The sequence below is a fragment of the Natator depressus genome, chromosome 1 (genome assembly GCF_965152275.1).
Source record: "Natator depressus isolate rNatDep1 chromosome 1, rNatDep2.hap1, whole genome shotgun sequence".
NCBI lineage: Eukaryota > Metazoa > Chordata > Testudines > Cheloniidae > Natator > Natator depressus.
The window spans coordinates 296,998,806-297,020,264 of NC_134234.1; the positions used below are offsets into that span (position 1 = coordinate 296,998,806).

The 21,459-nt window shown below is 38.9% G+C and overlaps 1 protein-coding gene across 2 annotated transcripts in view; it reads right to left on the bottom strand.

Moving 5' to 3' along the window:
* The window catches only part of IMMP2L (inner mitochondrial membrane peptidase subunit 2), an 811,025-nt gene that overhangs the window by 126,296 nt on the left and 663,270 nt on the right, over positions 1 to 21,459 (bottom strand). For both annotated transcript variants that reach the window (XM_074942240.1, XM_074942241.1), the window contains one exon: positions 10,642 to 10,744. In XM_074942240.1, the coding sequence (XP_074798341.1) occupies positions 10,642 to 10,744 (103 nt within the window). The remainder of the gene's footprint in view (positions 1 to 10,641; positions 10,745 to 21,459) is intronic.

The following is a 21,459-nucleotide window of genomic DNA, read 5'->3' on the forward strand; positions in this document are numbered from 1 at the left end:
TTCCCTCACTGAAAATTACATTTGTTTGAAATCTCTGACAAAGGTTAATTTTTAAGCACTGAAAGCCCTGAGACCAAGTGAACAAAAATAACTATAAACAATGTTAGCAACACAAGGTGGGTCTTTTATTGGACCAAACTCGGTTGGTGAAAGAAACAAGCTTTCAAGCATACACAGAGCTCTTCTTCAGGACTGGGAAAAATATTCAGAGTGTCACAGCTAAATACAAGGCGGAACAGATTGTTTAGCATAAAGAGTTAGCACATATTGCAACAGACCATTCAAGGTGAAGTGGACAGCTAACACCTCTACAGCTGTAGGACAAAGGAAGGTGAATAGGTTACAGATTGTTATGATGAGCCATAAAACCAGTGTCTTTATTAAGTCCACGATGTTTAGTGCCTAGCAAAGTTATGACTAATTCCCAGACTCGTCTTTTGAAGGTATTGTGCAGGTTTCCTTTGAAGATGAGGATTAAGAGGTCAGATATGGAGTGATCTCTTTGTGAAAAATGTTCACCCACACGATATAGGGGGCTTTTGTCTTTTTTCATTTTCCTCTGAGAATTCATTCCAGAGCATAGCGATTCTCTCATTTCAAACATTAGGAAAGAGCTGCGTGGCCAGAGAATGGTGGCTGCTGGCCAGGAGCCCAGCTCTGAAGGCAGCGCCACCGCCAGCAGCACAGAAGAGAGGGTGGCATGGTATGGTAACGGTATCCCCGGGATCCCAGTCCCACTGCAGGGCTCTACCCCCTACCTTTTTTTTCCCCCACCCACCCCATTTTTCTGCACGTCCTCTTCCCACCGGCTTTGTACCCTAGGCAGCTGCTCCGCTCGCCCCACCCTGGTTATATCCCTGGTAAAATATGTGGTTGTAAACATCTAAGCCACTCTTTCAAATAAACTTGTTATGACTGAATGTGTTGTTAATGACAATAACTGCCACACATTCAAAGTCATAACAAGTTTAAAATTTAAAATGAAATCATTTGCTTGAGCCCTGGCACCTCTTTCATTACCAATTAAGCACCGGCTGTGAAATTTTTGCCTTGGAGTCCCCTGGGCAACGAATTATTTCAACAGAATGATCAGTTTAATAACCTTTTCCAACACAAAAGCTGTTTTTTCACAACACATAAAATAAGTATCTTTGTATGTCAGAGGAATGTTTATTATTTATTGTTACTTATCTGTACTGCATCATAGTTGCATGTGATACTTTATAAACAAGAAAGAACTTGAGGTACCTCTTTCAAGGATCTTATAAAGTAATCAACACTTAACTAAAACAGGCCAGTGAAACCTCAGGACTGAGTAATCTGGGCATAAAGCATCAATACACTGAATACAACACGTCTGGTATGTTTGAATATACATGAACACAGTAATGTCAACAGCACTTCGGATGGATTTTACAAGAAGCAACATTGTTTACAAATTCTTTCAGTTTCTCAAACTTAAACCTGTTCCTGCTGTTTCCTAGAAAATACTATACATGTAAAACCTTAAACCTTTTATCAGGAGTGAATGAATTCATCTCTGAACTCCTGTTGTTTATGGAGTTTCCAAATGGTTTGGTCATGGCTCCTCAAACTGGAAATTCTGTCAGCAAGCATGAAGGATCAGTCAAATTCTTCCTTCCCTCTTTTCTGCCAGACTTGCTCACACTTAAGAGCAAATTTTTTTTATTATCAAGTACCATGGTCAAACATATTAAGTTTCTTCTGTCTATTTTCAGGAATGTTACCCGCTCTATCTTATATGGCTCCTACAATCCTAGTGTGAGAGTGCCTCACAACAAAGATTAATGCATTTATCCTCACAACATCCATGTAATGTAGAGAAGAGGTTCCAGCAATTTTCTCCCAATAGAACCTTTCAGAATGGAAGAAACATTGAGATCAACTACTATATATCATAATTTTAAATCACACAAACCATTACAGAAAGAACTTTGCAAGACTGTTTGCATCAATATTCTTGCTCAGAAAAAAAAGTTGAAAGGACTGAACTTACATGGCCATTTTTAATCAATGAAAGTATTGTATTATTACCAACTCTCCCTACATTGAACCAATTTGTTTATATTTGGGAACATTTTTATCTTATTCCTTTAAAAGGAACAAAATGTATGCAACTATTAACATTGCTAATTCTATATTAACAGTGGACCACATATTTCACTAATGTTTTGCTTTTAATCCACTGCCATTAAACATACATTTCTGACAACATGACATAGGGTGACCACCCATGCCTTACTTCAAGGAACAGTCTTATTTTATTGATTTGTCTCTTAGGGTGACCACTTGTCCCTTATTTTAAGGGATATCCCTAGACTCCCTTATTTCATAAGTAAGAGAAGGCTGAATCAAATCTTTGCAGACCAGCACTAAGCAATGTTTTCAGTGTAGAATTCAGACTGAAGAAACCAATCTTTTAACAAAAACTAGCCACAAAGCTTTAAAAAAAGATTTTCCTTTTGCATTGTCCTAAGACTGCACTGAATTGCACACCTGCAATAAAAATCATATATGTGGCTTCTTGTTTGAGACTTTGTTAAAACATGATATTTACATATTCAGAAATTTCTCCACTCCAGTCCTCGGTTTTTGTACTTGTAACATAAGAAGTAAGTGATAAGAAGAAATCAGAAAACTTCTGGAAAGGGAATGGTTCTTTAGTGGCAAAATAAAGAGCACATGCTTGCCACATAAGGGCATTAGTATGTTTTATCCCAAAGAAGGCTCAGTGAATACTGTGTGCAGGAGAAGGGGTAGGCTTTGAAACATGGTAGCCAGCTCCTTCTCCTCATTTCTTAAAACTTGAGGAATTTATGCTCAAATGCAGCAGAGGAAACAATATTTTTCTTGTGTAAACATACCTGGACAGATTGCAGAAACCTGCTAAATATTGATTCTGTTAAGGCTGAGCTTGAAATTAAAGTTAATTTCAAATTGTACATGTAAGGAGTTTAATAAATGGATTTAAAAACAAATCAAAGATATTATGAGTTTTAATACATTTCACTATAAGTACTATTTTAAACATTAAATTGATGCTTATGATGATGGCAATGTATACTTGAGGGTAGTATAAAAGCACACACGAGAAAAAAATATACATGGTATGCTATGGGAAATGTTGTTTCCTTCAAGTGTCCCTTAAAATAAAGTGTCATCCCTTATTTTTCATGTGATTTTTTCCTTATTTCTGTCCAACAAAGATGGTCACTTTACATGACTACTAGTGATTTATACAAGGCATTGAGATCAAATGGACTAAATGCCTGCCTTAATACTGAGAAACCCACAACATGGTAACATTTCTCCTATCTGAAAATAAAATCTGGTCAAAAATAATTCTTTATAGTGCTACAGTCACCAAAACTGAAAACTGCATTTGAGTTAGTCGTGATGGAGCTATAGATACTCTCCATGCCCAGAAAACAAAAATAATCCCCAAAATGTACGTTCAATGAGTTTCTAAATTAAGTACAAGTATATCTTGCTAGGAACACCAGCATAGGTCAAAAAATCGTAGTGTGAAGCTATAGAAAAGTTCTATTTCTACTCAAACAGGATCACTTTAGGATCCATGTAGAAGAGGATATAATGCTGTAGATTCTGGAGAATGATTTATCAAATTAAAGAGCATTTCAAACTATATCCTGAGTACTGATAAAGTCAATAGAAAGTCAATAAAAGTCAATAGAAAGTCTCCCATTGGGCTTTTGTACAGAATCATAGGATTGGAAGGGACCTCGAGAGATCATCTAGTCCAGTGCCCTGCACTCATGGCAGGACTAAGTATTATCTAGACCATTCCTGACAGGTGTTTGTCTAACCTGCTCTTAAAAATCTCCAGTGATGAAGATTCCACAACCTCCCCTTATTCCAGTGTTTAACCACCTTGACAGTTAGGAAGTTTTTCCTAATGTCCAACCTAAACCTCCTTTGTTGCAATTTAAGTCCATTGCTTCTTGTCCTATCCTCAGAGGTTAAGAAGAACAAATTTTTCTCCCTCCTCCACGTAACAACCTTTTATGTACTTGAAAACTGTTATGTCCCCTCTCAGCCTTCTCTTCTCCAGACTAAACATACCCAATTTTTTCAATCTTCCCTCATAGGTCATGTTTTCTAGACCTTTAATGATTTTTGTTGCTCTTCTCTGGATTTTCTCCAATTTGTCCACATCTTTCCTGAAATGTGGCACCCAGAACTGGATACAGTACTCCAGCTGAGGCCTAAACAGCACAGAGTAGAGCAGAAGAATTACTTCTCATGCCTTGCTTACACACTCCTGCTAATACATCCCAGAAGGATGTTCACTTTTTTTGCAGCAGTGTTACACTGTTGACTCATATTTATCTTATGGTCCACTATGACCCCCACTTTCCACAGTACTCCTTCCTAGGCAGTCATTTCCCATTTTGTATGTGTGCAATTGATTGTTCCTTCCTAAGTGGAGTACTTTGCATTTGTCCGTATTGAATTTCATCCTATTTACTTCACACCGTTTCTCCAGTTTGTCCAGATCATTTTGAATTTTAATCCTATCCTCAAAAGCACCTGCAACCCCCCCCTCCCAGCTTGGTATCGTCCGCAAATTTTATAAGTGTACTCTCTATACCATTATCTAAATGATTGATGACGATATTGAAAAGAACTGGACCCAGAACTGATCTCTGCGTGACCCCACTCATTATGCTCTTCCAGCATGACTGTGAACCACTGATAACTACTCTCTGGGAACAGTTTTCCAACCAGTTTTGCACTCATCTTATAGTAGCTCCATCTAGGTTGTATTTCCCTGGTTTGTTTTTGAGAAGGTCATGTGAGACACTATCAAAAGCTTTACTAAAATCAAGGTATACCACATCTACTGCTTCCTCCCTATCCACAAGGCTTGTTACCCTGTCAAAGAAAGCTATTGGTTTGGCATGATTTGTTCTTGACAAATCCATGCTGACTGTTACTTCTCATCTTATTATCTTCTAGATGTTTGCAATCTGATTGCTTAATTATTTGCCCCATTATTTTTCCTGGCACAGAACTTAAGCTGACTGGTCTGTAATTCCCCATGTTGTCCTTATTTCCCTTTTTATAGTTTGGCACTGTATTTGCTCTTTTCCAGTCTTCTGGAATCTCTCTCTTCATGGGGTCTTCCATGACTTTTCAAAGATAATCTCTAATGGCTCAGATATCTCCCCAGACAGCTCCTTGAGTATTCTAGGATGCATTTCATCAGGCCCTGGTGACTTGAAGACATCTAACTTGTCTAATTTTTAACTTGTTCTTTTTCTTATTTTAGCCTCCGATCCTACCTCATTTTTCCTGACATTCACTATGTTAGACATCCAATCACCACCAACCTTCTTGGTGAAAACCGAAACAAAGAAGTCACCTCTGCCATTTCCACATTTTCTGTTATTATCCCCCCACCCTTACTGAGTAACGGGCCTACCCTATTCTTGGTCTTCCTCTTGCTTCTAATGTATTTGTAGAATGTTTTCTTCTTACCCTTTATGTCTCTAGCTAGTTTGATCTTGTTTTGTGCCTTGGCCTTTCTGATTTTATCCCTACATCCTGGGTTTATTTGTGTATATTCATCCTTTGTAATTTGACCTAGTTTTCACTTTTTATAGGACTCTTTTGATTTTTAGATCATTGAAGATCTCCTGGCTAAGCCAGCGTGGTCTTTTGCCATACTTCCTCTCTTTCCTATGCAGTGGGATAGTTTGCTCTTGTGCCCTTAACGTCTCTTTGAAAAACTACCGTCTTCAATTGTTTTTCCCCATAGACTTGCTTCCCATGGGATCTTCTCTACCAACGCCCTGAGTTTGCTAAAGTCTGCCTTCTTGAAATCCACTGTCTTTATTTTGCTGTTCTCCCTCCTACCATTCCTTAGAATCATGAACTCGATCATTTCATGATCACTTTCACCCAAGCAGCCTTCCACTTTCGAATTCTCAACCAGTTCCTCCCTATTTGTCAAAATCAAATCTAAAACAGCCTCTCCCCTAGTAGCTTCCTCCACCTTCCAAAATATTTTTTTCCTCCAATATATTCCAAGAACTTGTTGGATAATCTGTGCCGTGCTATTTTCCCAACAGATGTCTGAGTAGGTTGAAGTCCTCCATCACCACCAAGTCCTGTGCTTTGGATTATTTTGTCAGTTGTTTAAAAAAAAGCCTCATCCACCTCTTCTTTCCTTGTTAGGTGGTCTGTAATACACCCCTACCATGACATCACCCATGTTTTTTTACCCCTTTTATCCTTTCCCAGAGACTTTCAACAGTCTGTCTCCTATTTCCATCTCAACCTCAGTTGAAGCGTATACATTTTGAATATACAAGGCAACACTTCCTTCCTTTTTTCCCTGCCTGTCCTTCCTGAGCAAGCCGTACTGTTCTATACCAATATTCAAGTCATGCGTATCATCCCACCAAGTCTCTGTGATGCCAACTATGTGCAGGCTCATTATGAAAGTCAATTGAACAGGTACCATTTGGCTTCAATGGGCATTCTATCAGGCATTAATTGTGTAAAGCACTTTCAAATCCTAAGCTGGGAAACATTCTGAAAAGAAAAGTAGCAGCTATAGAAGTAGTACATTTACAAAATGAATCCTGGTATTTAATTTGAAAGAATTTGTTATTACTACTGTGTACTACTACTGCCACAATTCTTTCCCAAGAAACATTTCTTAGATGAACTCACAACTGAATAATAGCATTACTGGAATTAAAAACATAAAGCAGTCTCTTAAAAGCAAAACCATATATCATCCAACACTGCATTCTTATGTCTCTGTAATATTCCAATTAAACCAGAATAAGGTGATATAATAAATGTTTGGCTTTACCCTCATAAAAGCTTGAAAACAGAACTCGTTCATTGAAGTGATATCACTAACCCAGTCCAGCTAACTGAACTAAAATCATTCTACATGTAATTTTTTCATCCCTTAAATTAAAAAACAAAACAAAGGCGGCAAGGATCGCTGAGTTCTTTTCATGGTTATTGCCTGGCATTTAAAATAGCTGATTTCAGCCAATATAAATGGCAGACATGACTTGCAAAACTTACGCTATGTCTATACTGCCCCACAGTTCAGACTGTGGAGTTGTGAATAGCAGTGCATACCAAAGTGCTGTGCTGGAATTCCCCTGTGTGGATTGCAGGCACAAACTTAAAGGTTCCTAGGTTGCTTTATTATAATGCTCCACAAACAAGAAACTTTAGTTCACACCTTCAGAGTCCTATGTGGAGTGTTACAGCTCAGCACTTTGGTGTGCACTGCTATTCATTGTCCTGTAGTCCAAACTGTGGGGCAGTGTAGAGAAGACCTGAGATTGAACCAGGCAATATCAAAGTAACAACAATGCAGTACCTTTTTGTCTGTGCTGCACAAAGCAGTTTTTTAAAGGACAAAATTAAACAACTGCATTACTTAAATAACTTCCTTGCATGCTGGATTACATTAACATTTAAATCAGTAGTCGGCCAGCTATACTATACAGTTATCAGTGTTACTAATTCAGCACAGTTTATAGATGTAGTGGTGTTTGAATTAAATTAATGCTTAAATTGAAGTCAGAAAAAAAACCTACTAGACAGAGAGGAACTATAAAGCCATTTTGAGGGTCCCTTGACTTTTTCTGCAATATATTTTCACTACAGTTAAAAAAAAAGTATTTTAATGTATAAACTCGAGAAAAAAAGAAAAGGAGGACTTGTGGCACCTTAGACACTAACAAATTTATTTGAGCATAAGCTTTCGTGAGCTACAGCTCACTCTTATGCTCAAATAAATTTGTTAGTCTCTAAGGTGCCACAAGTACTCCTTTTCTTTTTGCGGATGCAGACTAACAAAGCTGCTACTCTGAAACTTGAGAAAATTATCTATACATGCCTTGAGATTCTCATCTTGGTCCTACTAAAATCAGATAGATACAAAAAGGCTAAAGGATACAATGGATAAAATGTTTTAGGAACTATATAATGATTATCATCATCTGTCAAAGGTCGTTCATTTTTAGGATTCATAACCCCCAAAGATGACATATAAATTAGCCCTTGAATGATCCCAGTATGTTTGTCTTATCACCTAGTCCATTAAGCCATTACACATTATTCTACAAGTGAAAAAATGATTTCTATCTGTTCTCAATTCCATAATTTACATATATGCCCATGTAATTCATTATGCTTATCAACAAAACATAACTATGTCTGACTTTATCTATAGTATATAAGCTTTTTTTAATTGTAATTAAAGGAATACCATCAAAGTTAATAGCCCTAAAATGTAATCTACATTAAAGATAATTTTTTGTACTGGGCCCTTTTAACCCAGGAAAATGCATTGGTTCCTCCAAATTGGAGTTGTGGCACAGATAACATTCAAACTACTCTCTGGAGTGACCTCTATTACAACAAAGCAAGGACATTGGGTTCCTTTCTTGCCATTGTGCAGTCTTTTCATTCTGACTGACTGTTCTATTCTTATGAAAGAAAAGATATTAAAAAGAAAAAGAATATGCCTCTGAATGCCTTGAGAGTACAATCCTAATATATTCAGTATCCTACAAGAATTGGTCAGGCAGAGGAATGGACATTGTGATATGCCAATCTGTTCATAACATATGTAAGTCTGCCTCCACAAACCAAAACACGTGTAGGCGAAACATTACTCAATAGGAACTAAAGAATTCCTAAGTCTGCATTTTATCTTTTTCTGCAGATGTACATATTTATGATTTTTAGTCAATCCTCATAGCTAATTTCTTCCCAAAAGAGCGCGCTTGTCACCTTTTCCTTTATATTTTCAACTGCTGCTATAATTTAAATCTGAAGAAAAATATCTATTTACATTAGATACTTACTCAAAATTTAACTCAAACAATACAAACCTTTTAAATGGTTCTATACATATATCCCAAAGTCATCTGTGTGGAATGCTAGAAAGCTTGCATTGCCAAAAGTTGTCACAATAGTTCTCTGACAGTGCCTATTCACTCAGAAAAGAGGTGGGAACTTATCTCATGGTAACAAACATGAGGTAAATCCCAGAGAAAAGGCAGTTTATAGTTTTCACATGCATTAGCACAATGGGGGAGACTAGGATGTACCTTGACCTACCAACTCCTGTGAAAACTACTAACTGCCTTGTCTTCACTAGGATTTTATCACATGTTGTTTAACATGTGTTAGCTAATGCACATTAAGAACACACCTTTTTCCTAGTGAACACAAGGCCTAAATATTTCAGAGTAGTTTTACACTGGTGAGGTTACCATGACAAAATACAAGAAGTAACAGGAAAATGGTGAGGATGGGATTGTGGGTATTGATGGGATTGTGAGAGAGACTGTGGATAAAAAGACAACCAGTAACAATACAGAGAGGGAGAGACATGCATGGGTCAAGTGGGAAAAAAAAAAAGTCTAGTGGCCAGAAGAAGAAAAAAAAGAGGAACTCTAAAATTTACTGTCAAAAAACTGACAGAGCAGAAAGGGAGAATAAAAAAAAAAAATCATAAGTGATGTGGCCCTTGAAGCAGATAGTGAGACAAACTACAACGGAGGTGAAAGAGATTAGGGCAATAGCATCCCACTGGTCCAGCCAGGTAGGAGGTCTTTGAATCTTAGATACTCTCATGTTTTCCTCTTCATGTCACGTTATTGGAGGTAGATTATCAGAGGCCAAACTCTGCCACCCTCACTTAAATTGAGCAGTATCTACTCCACGATAGTCTAATTAAATTAAATGGCCCTACTTCAGATGTAAAGTGCTAACAGAATTTGAGTAAGGGTCACAGAATCTGGCATGAATTTCCCATGACAACCAGTCATTTTATCATTTTAGAATAGAATCATCTGCATGTATAACATGAGAAAAATGATTAATATCTCCAGGGCAGAATGCAGAGAAGATGAGCCTAAATTTCTGTATGTCAGACAAAGTGAGCAATTAAAAAAAAAAAAGCCAGAAAACTGAAACCCAGAAAAGGACATCCCGTCTTTCCATAGAGACCAGGTGTATCCAGGTCAGGTCATTTTACCACTCTAAATCTGAGTTTTTAGCTTTTGTTTTGTAAATATTTGTATGCAACTGGAGACACTCGCCATTTAGGGTGAGTTTTTTCCCTCTTACATTGAGAACTGATTAGACAGACAAAGTGTCCATTACTTCATACTTTCTTCAACATATTGATTTATCAGTTAACATTGCTGAGTATCGTTACAGCCCACTGATTCTGTTGGAGCACTGGCTCCAAAGTAGGAGAGAACTACTGGGAGGGAAAAACTTGAAGTTGCATCAGCTGGCAACAGATCCTAAGGGACCATCTGTCAGCTGCCCCCATCACTGCTCCCTCGCCCCCCAGTTCTTCCCTCTGCTTCTTGCAGGGGAGTTAAAGACAATCTCTGTTATTTGTGCCACTTGGGTAGTGCAAAGAGAATGGAGCAAGATCTGTCCCTCCATCTTGATTAGAAGAAACATTTCAAGGCACATGGATTCTCTCTAAAATCATGACTGCTAATACTGGAAATGAATATTTATCTGAGTAACGCATCAGATATGATTTGCTCTCCAACTGCAAACATAAAATGATACATAGTGAATGTGACTTACCGGGCCAAAAGCATTACTGTCAAAGCTGTGCCCGTGGTGATCACCTTCCACCCATATATGGCCATGAGGAATTTTCACATACTTGTTTTTGTACCCTATGGTTCTAAAAGACAGATGCAACAACAATTAGCAGTGTAAATATATATATACACACCAGTCAAAACAAATAAATAAACATAAAACATTTTTGTTAAGAAATTCCTGTTATTTATTACCTTGTGGCCTGATCCTTCAAACAGAGCTAAATGCATGCAGAATTTTACTGCTCGTGAGTAGTACCATTGACTTCAGTATGCCTACTACGTGAGAACACATGCGCTAGTGTTTCCAGTATTAGGTCCTTCTTTATTAAACACGTTTTCTTTTTGCAAATACTTAACACAGCAAGAAACAAAAGACATGTACATTACTGAACGACTAAGCAGGTAATCGACTTTTTCCATAATCATTAGTATGAACTCTTTGAAGCATTACATTTTCACTCCAGTAAAATTCAGGTGATCATATGTTGTACTTAAATATGAAGATATTTTAAGGCAAATTTCCTATGTGCAGTGCAAAGTTTGAACGATCTTATTTAGCAAAAATAACCAGACAGCTCTGCGCTGGCTGCAGGTTTAGCATTTAGACTCCTGCAGTCATGTGATCTTGGGTTATGATCTCCTCAAACTTCATAAGCTAAACAGGATTGAGTTGGGCAGTCCTTCAGGGGAAGCCCAAGTGCTGCAGGAAGTGATACATGGGGTTCAAGAAGGGTCACTCTTTGCTGCAAGTCAGTACTGAACCAGTGCCCCAGAATGAGACTAGGAAGCACCATGTTACTAGATGTGTCAATTTTGGAGAAGAACATAAACCCAAGATCCTGAATACAAAAAACTGTTACATTTCATTCATGGAATTTAACATCAATTTTCAACATCTTTCACAATTCCAACCTGCCCAGTACCACACATAAGGTTGCCAACTTTCTAATTGCACAAAATTGCACCCCCACCCCTTCCCTGAGGCCCTGCCCCCACCCACTACATTCCCCTTCCCTTGCTGGCTCTCTCTCCCCCACCCTCACTCACTTTCACTGGGCTGTGGTAGGAGGATAGGGTGTGGGGGTGGGGGTGAGGGCTCCAGCTGGGGGTGCGGGCTCTGGGATAGGGCTGCGGACGAGGGGTTTGAGGTGAAGGAGGGAGCAGCCATTCAGCATCAAGACAGGGGTCTGTTCTGTCTCCTTTTTTGTTTATGCTAGTCACCAACTATGGATTAAAACAATGTGACAGTGATACATATGGCCTAAAATGAAACAGTTCCTGGCTAACGGATCTAGACTTTGCTGACGACATCGCTCTTATCAATGAAGAAGCCAACGGACTACAAAAATGTACAAACCAAGTAAAAGAAGTAATGGAGAAGATAGGTTTTATATACCATGCAAAAAAATGTGAAGTCATGTTAATAGGGACTATAGGGACAGAATCAAAACATAAGAGGAGGTAGTTGTCCCACACTGTTTGGCACTGGTGAGACCTGAGCTGGAGAAGTGTGTCCAGTTTTGGGCATCAGACTTTGCTAAAAAAAAATACTGCAAAGAGTCTAGAGAAGAGCAATCAAAATGATAAAAAGTTTTGAAAACCTGACTGATGAGGAAAGATTTAAAAAACTAAGCATGTTTAGTACTGAGAAAAGAAAATGGATTGTGGGGGAGGAAGGGGGAAACAGTTTTCAAATACGTTACAGACTGTTACAAAGAGGATCGTGATCAATTGTTGTCCATGTGCACTGGAAGTAGGACAAGCAACAATTGGCTTAATCTGCAGTAAGGGAGATTTAGGTTATATATTAGGAAAAACTTTCTAACTACAGTACAACCCAGTTTATCTGAGCCTCCATATTAAATGAACTGGCCATGTGGGACTTGAGCTGTCAGCCCCAGATGGCCTGAGCCCCACCGCCCAGGGCTGACAGCTGGAGATGGGAAAGATCTTTCCCCAGTCTCCTGAATATCTGAATTTTCCATTATCTGATCTGGCCCTGGTCCCAATTAGATTAGATAAACGGAGTTCCACTGTATAAGGGCAGTTCACCACAGGAACAGGCTTTGAAGGGAGGTTGTGGAATCCCGGATACTGGAGGTTTTTAAATATAGGTTGGACAAACACCAGTCAGGGATGGTCTAGGTAGCTTTAAATTGCCTCAGCCCTGGAAGCTGGACTAGATGACCTCTCAAGGTCTCTTCCAGCCCTATATCTCTATGATTCGATGAAATTATCTGCAGTCCTTAGGCTTCTGGCAAGTTATCCTGTGTGCAAAAGTTGGGCACAAATGACCTAGAATGTCATTTTTCAGGTTTATATGTAGCTGGTATAAAACTAACCTAAAATTTTCAGACCCTATCAGACATGTATGCTATACATTTCAATACAATGTTAACTCTACTAGAGGTGTAATAGAGCATGATGGTAAAGACTGTATTCATGCTTACTTCTGGTCTTAGGTCAATAATTTTATTTTGGGGAGAAAGGTTGTTTATTCTAGTCAATGCACTGGATCTGGTTAAGGCTAAGGAGATCTGAAGATTATTCCTGGCTTTTACACAGACTTTCCTCTGCGACCTTGGACAAGTAACTTAATTTCTTTTGTGACCTCAGTTTCCCATAGGTAAAATGGGGGCAATCATACATCTCTATTTTGCGGGGATGTTATGAGGATAATTACTGTTTGTGATGTTCTGAGATACTACAGTGTCCTGGAAAATAGTCTATAAATATATAAATTAAAGGTTCTTTCATGCTCAGATTCTGTCTCTTGACCAAAAAAGTGAATTGGGCAATTAAATTCAATTTGTATTTCAATAACTATTGATTCATCAAGCCACAATGCATTTTTCATCTAATTTTAATCCACATTTCCAGCTACCTACGATGTGACAAGAGATACACTGAAAATGGATACATAACTGTAGGCAGGTTTTAGATAGCTCGGAAGCAAGTAGGAAATAATGATCAGCACTAATTATTTATTTTACAAATTGCAAACCCCAAACAATCCCACTTTAAAATAGTTTTGTGGGCAACTAAAAGAATGACGCCAGGAGAACTACTTTTTCAGTGGAAGTTCCTTCTGCAGTTCAGTTGACAAGGTAAGAACCCACTTCTTTGAAAATGGATTCAGAGACACACATAATCAGAAACTGGCCTGATTAAAGATTAGTCTCCAAAATTCAGTTAATGAATCAGATAATTTAACAGATCCAAAAAATGTCTTGAGTTGGTAAATATATATACCTTTTAAGGAATACAGCCCCAAATTCTGCAAGATGTAAACACTGTGGCATTTTGCAATTCTACCCATGACTTATGTTTTATAAATGTGACACAGCTAAACTTCCTTGAAGCTATAAGGTTGTACTTATCAAAACGTATTTGAGATAACAACAGAGATGTTTTCATGCTATTAAGAATTCTCTTAGAAAATAAGTTAAATGCTTTAAGCAGCTCCCCTGCTCTGTTTCAATAATACTTTTATAAAATACTATACAAGAACATGTTTTAATGAAGTATTTCAAAATGTAAGCCCAGAGAAGTGGTCTACTTGTCAAAATTATTTAACACCTATTTTCTATTCCACTACTGTTATGGACATAGCTAGACATCACTTAAGTCCCACTTAAATTCTGTCTTGAAGGTAAGAGACTAAAGTATTCTACAGATTTTGGGCTGGCCCTCTGCACATGGGTGAATTTTACCTGGAGAGCTTAGGGACTTGATAAAGCCTGTAGTAATATTTTACTCTACCCTCTTGTCTGTATGCAGTGCAATATGGTCATTAATTATATAATCACATATTATGATTGCCACAGACTCTCTGCTTCATTCAGTACATAGGCTGGTGAGTATGTAGTGAATGAGGTAACAGAAATAACGAACAAGACAAAGGTACTACTATTCTTGACGTCATTGTAGCCCAAATTCTTGGCCCGATCATACTAACTCCCATATGAAAATTTTTGCTAATAAAATTTGATTGTTCATACGTTCATAGAAAGAACACAAAAGAGCATGAAGCAACAAACCAAACTATTCAATATTTTCCCAACTCCAGTCAAAGCAACATCCTCTACTCAAGGACATCTTCCAGCGCAGCTCACTTTTACAGAAGTGCTCCTCTTTATTTCCTTCCCATTCTTCCTCCTACATTTCCCCAAATTATTTTCATGAGAGAGAGTGTGTCACCAGAATGGAAGGAAAACTTCACACAAATACTCGGGGGGATGGGGGCGGTGGGTGGGTTGTGGCACTCAAAGACTTCATTTGTAGTTCATAGATTCCAGGTCAGAAGGGGCCGTTGTGGATACTCTCTCAGTTAAAAATTTACACTGTATTGCCAATCTCAATTTGTCTAGCTTCAACTTCCAGCTGTTGGATCATAGTAAACTTTTTTCTGCTACACTGAAGAGCCCATTATTAAATATTTGTTCCCCATGTAGTTACTTAAAGATGATAATCAAGTCAGCCCTTAACCTGTTTGTTAAACTAAACAGGTTGAGCTCCTTCAGTCTATTGCTATAAGGAATGTTTTATAATTCTTTAATCATCCTCGTGGATCTTCTCTTCCTGAATTGTGCGCACCAGAACTGGACACTGTTTCAGCAGTGGTCACACCAGACCCAAATACAAAAGGTAAAATAATCTCTCTACTCCTCCTCAAGATTCCCATTTATGCATCCAAGGATCACATTAGGACTTTTGGCTTCTGCATCACACTGGAAGCTCATGTTCTGCTGATTATCCACCACAACCCCCAAATCTTTTCCAAATTCGCTGCTTTCCAGGATAGAGTCTTCCATCCTTAGGTATAACCTACATTCTTTGTTCCTAAGATTATACATTTACATTATGCCATATTAAAACACATATTGTTTGCTTGTGCCCAGTTTACCAAGTGATCCAGATCTCTCTGAATCAGAGACCTGCCCTCTTCATTATTTACCATTCCCTCAATTTGGGTGTCATCTGCAAACTTTATGTTTTTTATGATTGTATGTTGTTTTCCTGATCACTGATACAAGTGTTAAATAGCATAAGACCAAGATCCAATCCCTGCGAATGCCCACTGGAAATTCACCTGCTCAATGAAGTTTCCCAATTACAGTTACATTTTGAGACCTATCAGTTAGCCAGCTTTTAATCCACTTAATGTGTGCCATTTTATATCATTCTAGTTTTTTTAATCAAAATGTCTTCAAGAAGCCACCACAAAACCCCCAAGAATATCCTCTTTTATTATGACTAGCACACCTTGAGTGGGAGGAGAAACAGCTTTTCCAATATGTATTAACACAGAAATGCAATCTGATCTGTATGGGTGGATCTTACACCTGCACAGAGCTCCACCTACCTCAGTGGGGCTTCCATAGGTACAGGAGTGCAATCAGAGACTGCAGGGGCCTAGTGCAAAAGGAAAGTTGTCACAGGAACCGACTTTTCATTGTGCCGGTGGGTGCTCGACCCCCAGCTCTGCCCCAGGCCCCGCCCCCATGCCACCCCTTCCCTCAATTCCACACTCCCGCCCCACCTCTTTCCGCCCCCGCTCCACCTCCACCCCCACGACTTCCTGCCCCCTCCCCTGAGCGTGCCATGTCCTTGCTCCTCGCCCCGCTCCCAGCCTGCTGCACGTGAAACAGCTGACTGCGGTGGACAGGAGGCATGGGGAGGGAGTGGGAGGTGCCGATCAGTGGGGCCTGCTGGGTGCTCCGGGGAGTGCCTCCGGGGAGGGGGAGGTGCTGATGGGGGGCTGCCAGTGGGTGCTCTGCACCACCATTTTTTCCCCATGGGTGCTCCAGCCCCAGAGCACCCACGGAGTCGGCACCTATGGAAGCTGTTACAGATTATAGGAGTTATAGTTGGTCTTTCTTTTTACTTTTAACAATATTCAGTGCATAAGTATTTCTGCCCCTAAAATAAGACAGAAAAAATCTTTGTTACTGTATGTAAGAGGATTATGGACATTGTAGTCATTAAAAGGAAATAATCTGCAAAATTCTCATATTGAGAAGCAAAAAATAAATAAATTAAATGAGGATAATGATGTCATGGTTCTTGGGTACCCAGGACTGAGGTCCCCTTGTTACTCCCTGCCTCCAGCATGAGGGAATCTTGCCTTTTGCTGACTGGGTGTCAACTCCCTATCACCACCAGCCTTTCAGCCACTTAAGCACTCTCCTCTAGACTATTCCAGCCCTATCTTTGCCTGGAAGGTTCACAGTAGGTACAAACCAGTCTTAAATAATTCTTCTGTAATATCCAGTTCCTGACATTGGCTACTCACAGAACTCCCAAATCCTCTGCCCCCAAAGGAGCAGTGTACCTCAGTTTACTAATTTTACCTTAAACCACCACTCCTGTATAACACACAGCACTTGTGAGCATTTATCATAGAACAAAAAGTTGGTTTAAGAAAGAATACAGACTCAACTAGAAACAAGAGTGTCATGGAAGCAAATGTTTACAATACCAAATAAAATAATAAAATGTGAACCCGAGTCTACCCGTAACAGTTAGTTTCCTATCTAATACGGTAGGTTGCCTCTCACCCCGCCGCCAAAGTTTCAGTCTGCTGCCAAGCTAGCTGACTTCACAAGAAACAGAATCCAATTTTTCATGGATCACCTCGCTCCTGAAGATGCTGCCACAGTGAAAGGATTCAAAAGGACTTCTCCCTCCCCGGTGTTTACTCAAACAGTCTTCTGTTTCTATTCATAGACAGGGCAAACCTCAGTCTTGTTGTAATGTTCCTTTTTTAACCTCCCAAGTGGTTTTGACTGTTTGCAAACCCAAAGTCTGGAATAAAGTTTATTTGTACCTTTCATTATGTGCATTAATAGCAAGTTATAACAGTAAACTCATGCTAGTGTAAACTGGATCCATTACTTAATGCTGTTTTTAATTTTCAAGATAATTTCATTGTTGAATTACTGTGCAACAAATCAATAAATCATTCCTGCAAGCAAGCTGGACTACAGAGTTCAGAAACCCACATTTAGTTAATGACAGCTGTTAGTTTTTAATTACTTTTGTGAAGAAGTGTTTCAGATTTCTTAAGAAGAGCAAAAACGACTTGTAGGCTTATTTCTCCCCTGTCCCCTGCATCGCCACTACCACCTCCTTAAGTCTAGCACATTTCCCACAATTAAAATTAGTCAATTCATTGTTGACTCTTCTGCTTTCTCACAAGAACTTCATGGAAATTTAATACCCCTTTGGTAATAAGTAACAGTGAGGAGACCGCTTGTATTAGACGGTTGATGAGGCTCTCTCTCCAAGTACATCAAAACACCATTCATACATTTCACTAGCTAAGTGTTTTGGGCAGATATAGTGAAAGAAAACAATTCCCCATTTGTCTTTTCATATAATCACCCTAGGCAGAGTCACTAACTTACCACAGCATTTCCAAGCAGAAAAAGAAGGTGCAGAGTCAAGCACATTTTTCCAGCAAACTTCTGCAGGAAAGTGCAATGCAGCTTCTAGATTCAATACCATACAAATAAAAAGTGGATGATTATGATAGAAACTGACTCTAAAAATGGAAGACTGTAAGCAATAGCTCTGTCTCTCAAAAACAAACAAACAAAGAAAACCCCTTAAGTAATTAAGATATAAAGCACTTGAGGCACTATTATATTTAGTAGTAATTTTTTTTTTGTCCTCTGTCCTTGACTTGTATTACAAAAAGTCCATTGAATGAGCTTTCATTCTGACTTTTGCAAATGATGCAAGTGGCTGGTCCTCTTCCTTAGTGAAGAATTAATATTGCTACAATTAACAACATTTCCCTGAAATCTTCTGCGCTTTGTGAGCTCTCGGATACAACGCATTTAATGGAAAGTTTATATTATGTCTCAATGAATTCTTAGGAATACAACTAGCTTAAATAATTGCTAATTCAGCATTTTTTAATTTAGTAATCTTTTACTAACTTTCATGGGGTTACAATTAGACTTATTTTGGATGGAAGAACATCACTCTTTACAAACAATACTCTTAATTTCTGAAGCCTTACATCTTGAAACAGGAGTAAAGAAAAATTATTTTTCCAACATCTCAGTCCCTGGGGCATCTCAGAGACACAACATGGGAATAACATAAAATGCAGATACTACTGTGCTCAGATGGAGGTACTTAGAGATGTGATGGGAGTCATATAAAGTCTATACCTCAAATGCTATTGCAGCAGAGCTGCTGCTGCGTCGCCACAGTGCAATGGTTCTCAACCTATTTACCACTGTGGGCCGCATATGCGGCTCTCTCTATGTGATGTGGGCTGCATCTACACAATATATATATATACTACCTGTATGGCCCTGAGGATGTCACATGGGCCACAGCTGTGTGCTGATTGGGCCGCAAGTGTCCCATGGGTTGAGAACCACTGCTGCAGTGCTTCAGCATAGACACTCACTGTAGCAACAGGAGGGGTTCTCCCGTTGCTGTAGTTAATCCACATCTCTGCGGCATGGTAGCTAGGTCAGTGAAAGAATTTCTTCCACTGTAGTGCTGTCTACAGCAGGAGTTAGGTTAGTATAGGTATGTCTCAATGGTGTGGATTTTTTACACCCCTGAGAGACATAGGTATGCTGATGTAAGTTCTTAGTGCAGGAATAGACGAGATAAGGGAGAGATTCAGATCGCTGGCAGATCTATAGTGGAAACATATGCTACTACTGCCCACATATTATCAAACCTCTCACTATTACAGTTTTCAAGATTTTAGCCTCACCTTTCCTAAAACATGTAAATACCAAAAAAAAAAAAAAAAAAAGTAACTTGTTATGTTGAGGACACTAATCCTATTTAGGATCAGTGGATCTACAGAAGTTTTGGTAATTTTTAGCATCACAGAATATTTTTGAAATTAATTTGTTTAAGAAATTATTATGGAATCACTGCAAATCAAGGATACATTTCTAATCCAGCATAATGTTTTTACCTCTCTCAGATGATTTAATAGTTAACAGATGCTCTTATACCTATCCCTTGGCTGAGAAGTAATTTCAATCTTGACAGTCAAAAATGAGCTCTGTATGGTATTTAAACCACCTGCCCACAAAGCAAGAGGAATCTGCTTTTTTAGGGCTAGCTGTGAGAGCCAGAGAGAGAGACTTGGCTGAGATAAATTAGATGAGGAATGATTACCTTCAGTTTCATGTGACCTTGAGAAATCAGAAAGCCTTCACAGTCTCTGTGCCTTTGGGTGTCACCAGGGGACAGACACTGCATGAATAAGTCCCTCTTTATACACAGTAGGTAAGTGGTTCTCAACCAGGGGTACGTGTACCCCTAGGAATACACAGAGGTCTTCCAAGGGGTACATCAACTCATCTAGTATTTGCCTAGTTTTACAACAGGCTACATCAAAAGCACTACTAGCAAAGTCAGTACAAATTAAAATTTCTTACAGACAATGACTTGTTTATAACGCTCTATATACTATACACTGAAATGTAAGTACAATATTTATATTCTAATGGATTTAATTTATAATTACATGGTAAAAATAAGTAATAATTTTTTCAGTAATAGCGAGCTGTGACACTTTTGTATTTTTATGTCTGATTTTGTAAGCAAGTAGTTTAAGTGAGGTGAAACTTGGGGTGTGCAAGACAAATCAGACGCCTGACAGGGGTACAGTAGTCTGGAAAGGTTGAGAGCCACTGCAGTAGATAATGAACAAATGCAAACCCCTCTGTAACAAAGGTAATCTATAATGTATTTGTAGGGCAAATCCTCCTGTGGTCAGCTAAGGGACGTACTTGGGTGGCGCAGAGCTGCTATGGTCAGTCATACATCTTCTTCCCTACATTAGTAGCGGAGCATAGCTACAGAAAAGCAAGCACGGTCAGAGTGCCCCAGCAATCTCTGGTCACTCTAACAGCTTGTTTTGGGGGGGGGGGCGCGCGCACAGGCTGCTGGTGTAAATCAAACCAGCCTCACTGTATTCTCCAATCAATATCTACCCCCATTGTTTCCCCAAGAACCCTTGACATTCTCTGTGATAGTTTGTTTTTCTTTGCCATTATTTCATTTCCTGCTGATTCACCCCTGAGGCTTTGTCTACACTACAAAGTTTTGTAGTGTAGACAAGGCCTGACAGCCTCCTTTGATTTAACTCTATGCAGTCATACAGGTAAACTAAAGTACACCTAATAGTTATATACATTATAATAGATATTTCGATCTCTCTAGATAGTGGGTTTGGGGGCATTTGGAGTTGGGGGTGAAAAAAGAAGGGGGAGTGAAATGTTTGGAAGATTATATATGGCACTCTGGATGTTTTTATTATTAGAATACATTCTACTGAGAATAAAGTTGCATAGTAAAGACAAATTTTAAATAACTTCACGTTTATGCTAACTTAATTAAGCACTTGAGAATTAAGCACAAGAGAAAACATGCAATCTTTGAGGATGAGGTAGGCTTGAAAGATCAAACATCTGTCTTTGGGCTCTGGAGTGTTGTTGCCAGTGCCCTTACAGCATTACCTAAACTATTCCTGAGTCAATAATATGCACCTATTCTACTGCCAGAATGCAACTGAGATTTTGGGGGTTTGATTCCCAAGACTGCAAAAGCCCCTCTGCTAAGCTCTTGTAACAGAGATCTAGCAAATCTCTGCAAACTTGATCATGGTTTTAGTCACCACCAATGAAATAAAAAAGAAAATTAGTTCACAGGAAACACTGATGGAGAGAGGTGTTGTATTAAATCTCCCACATCTATAGCCTGACGGCTAAAGCACTGGTTTTGGATGTGAGAGACCTATAATCAC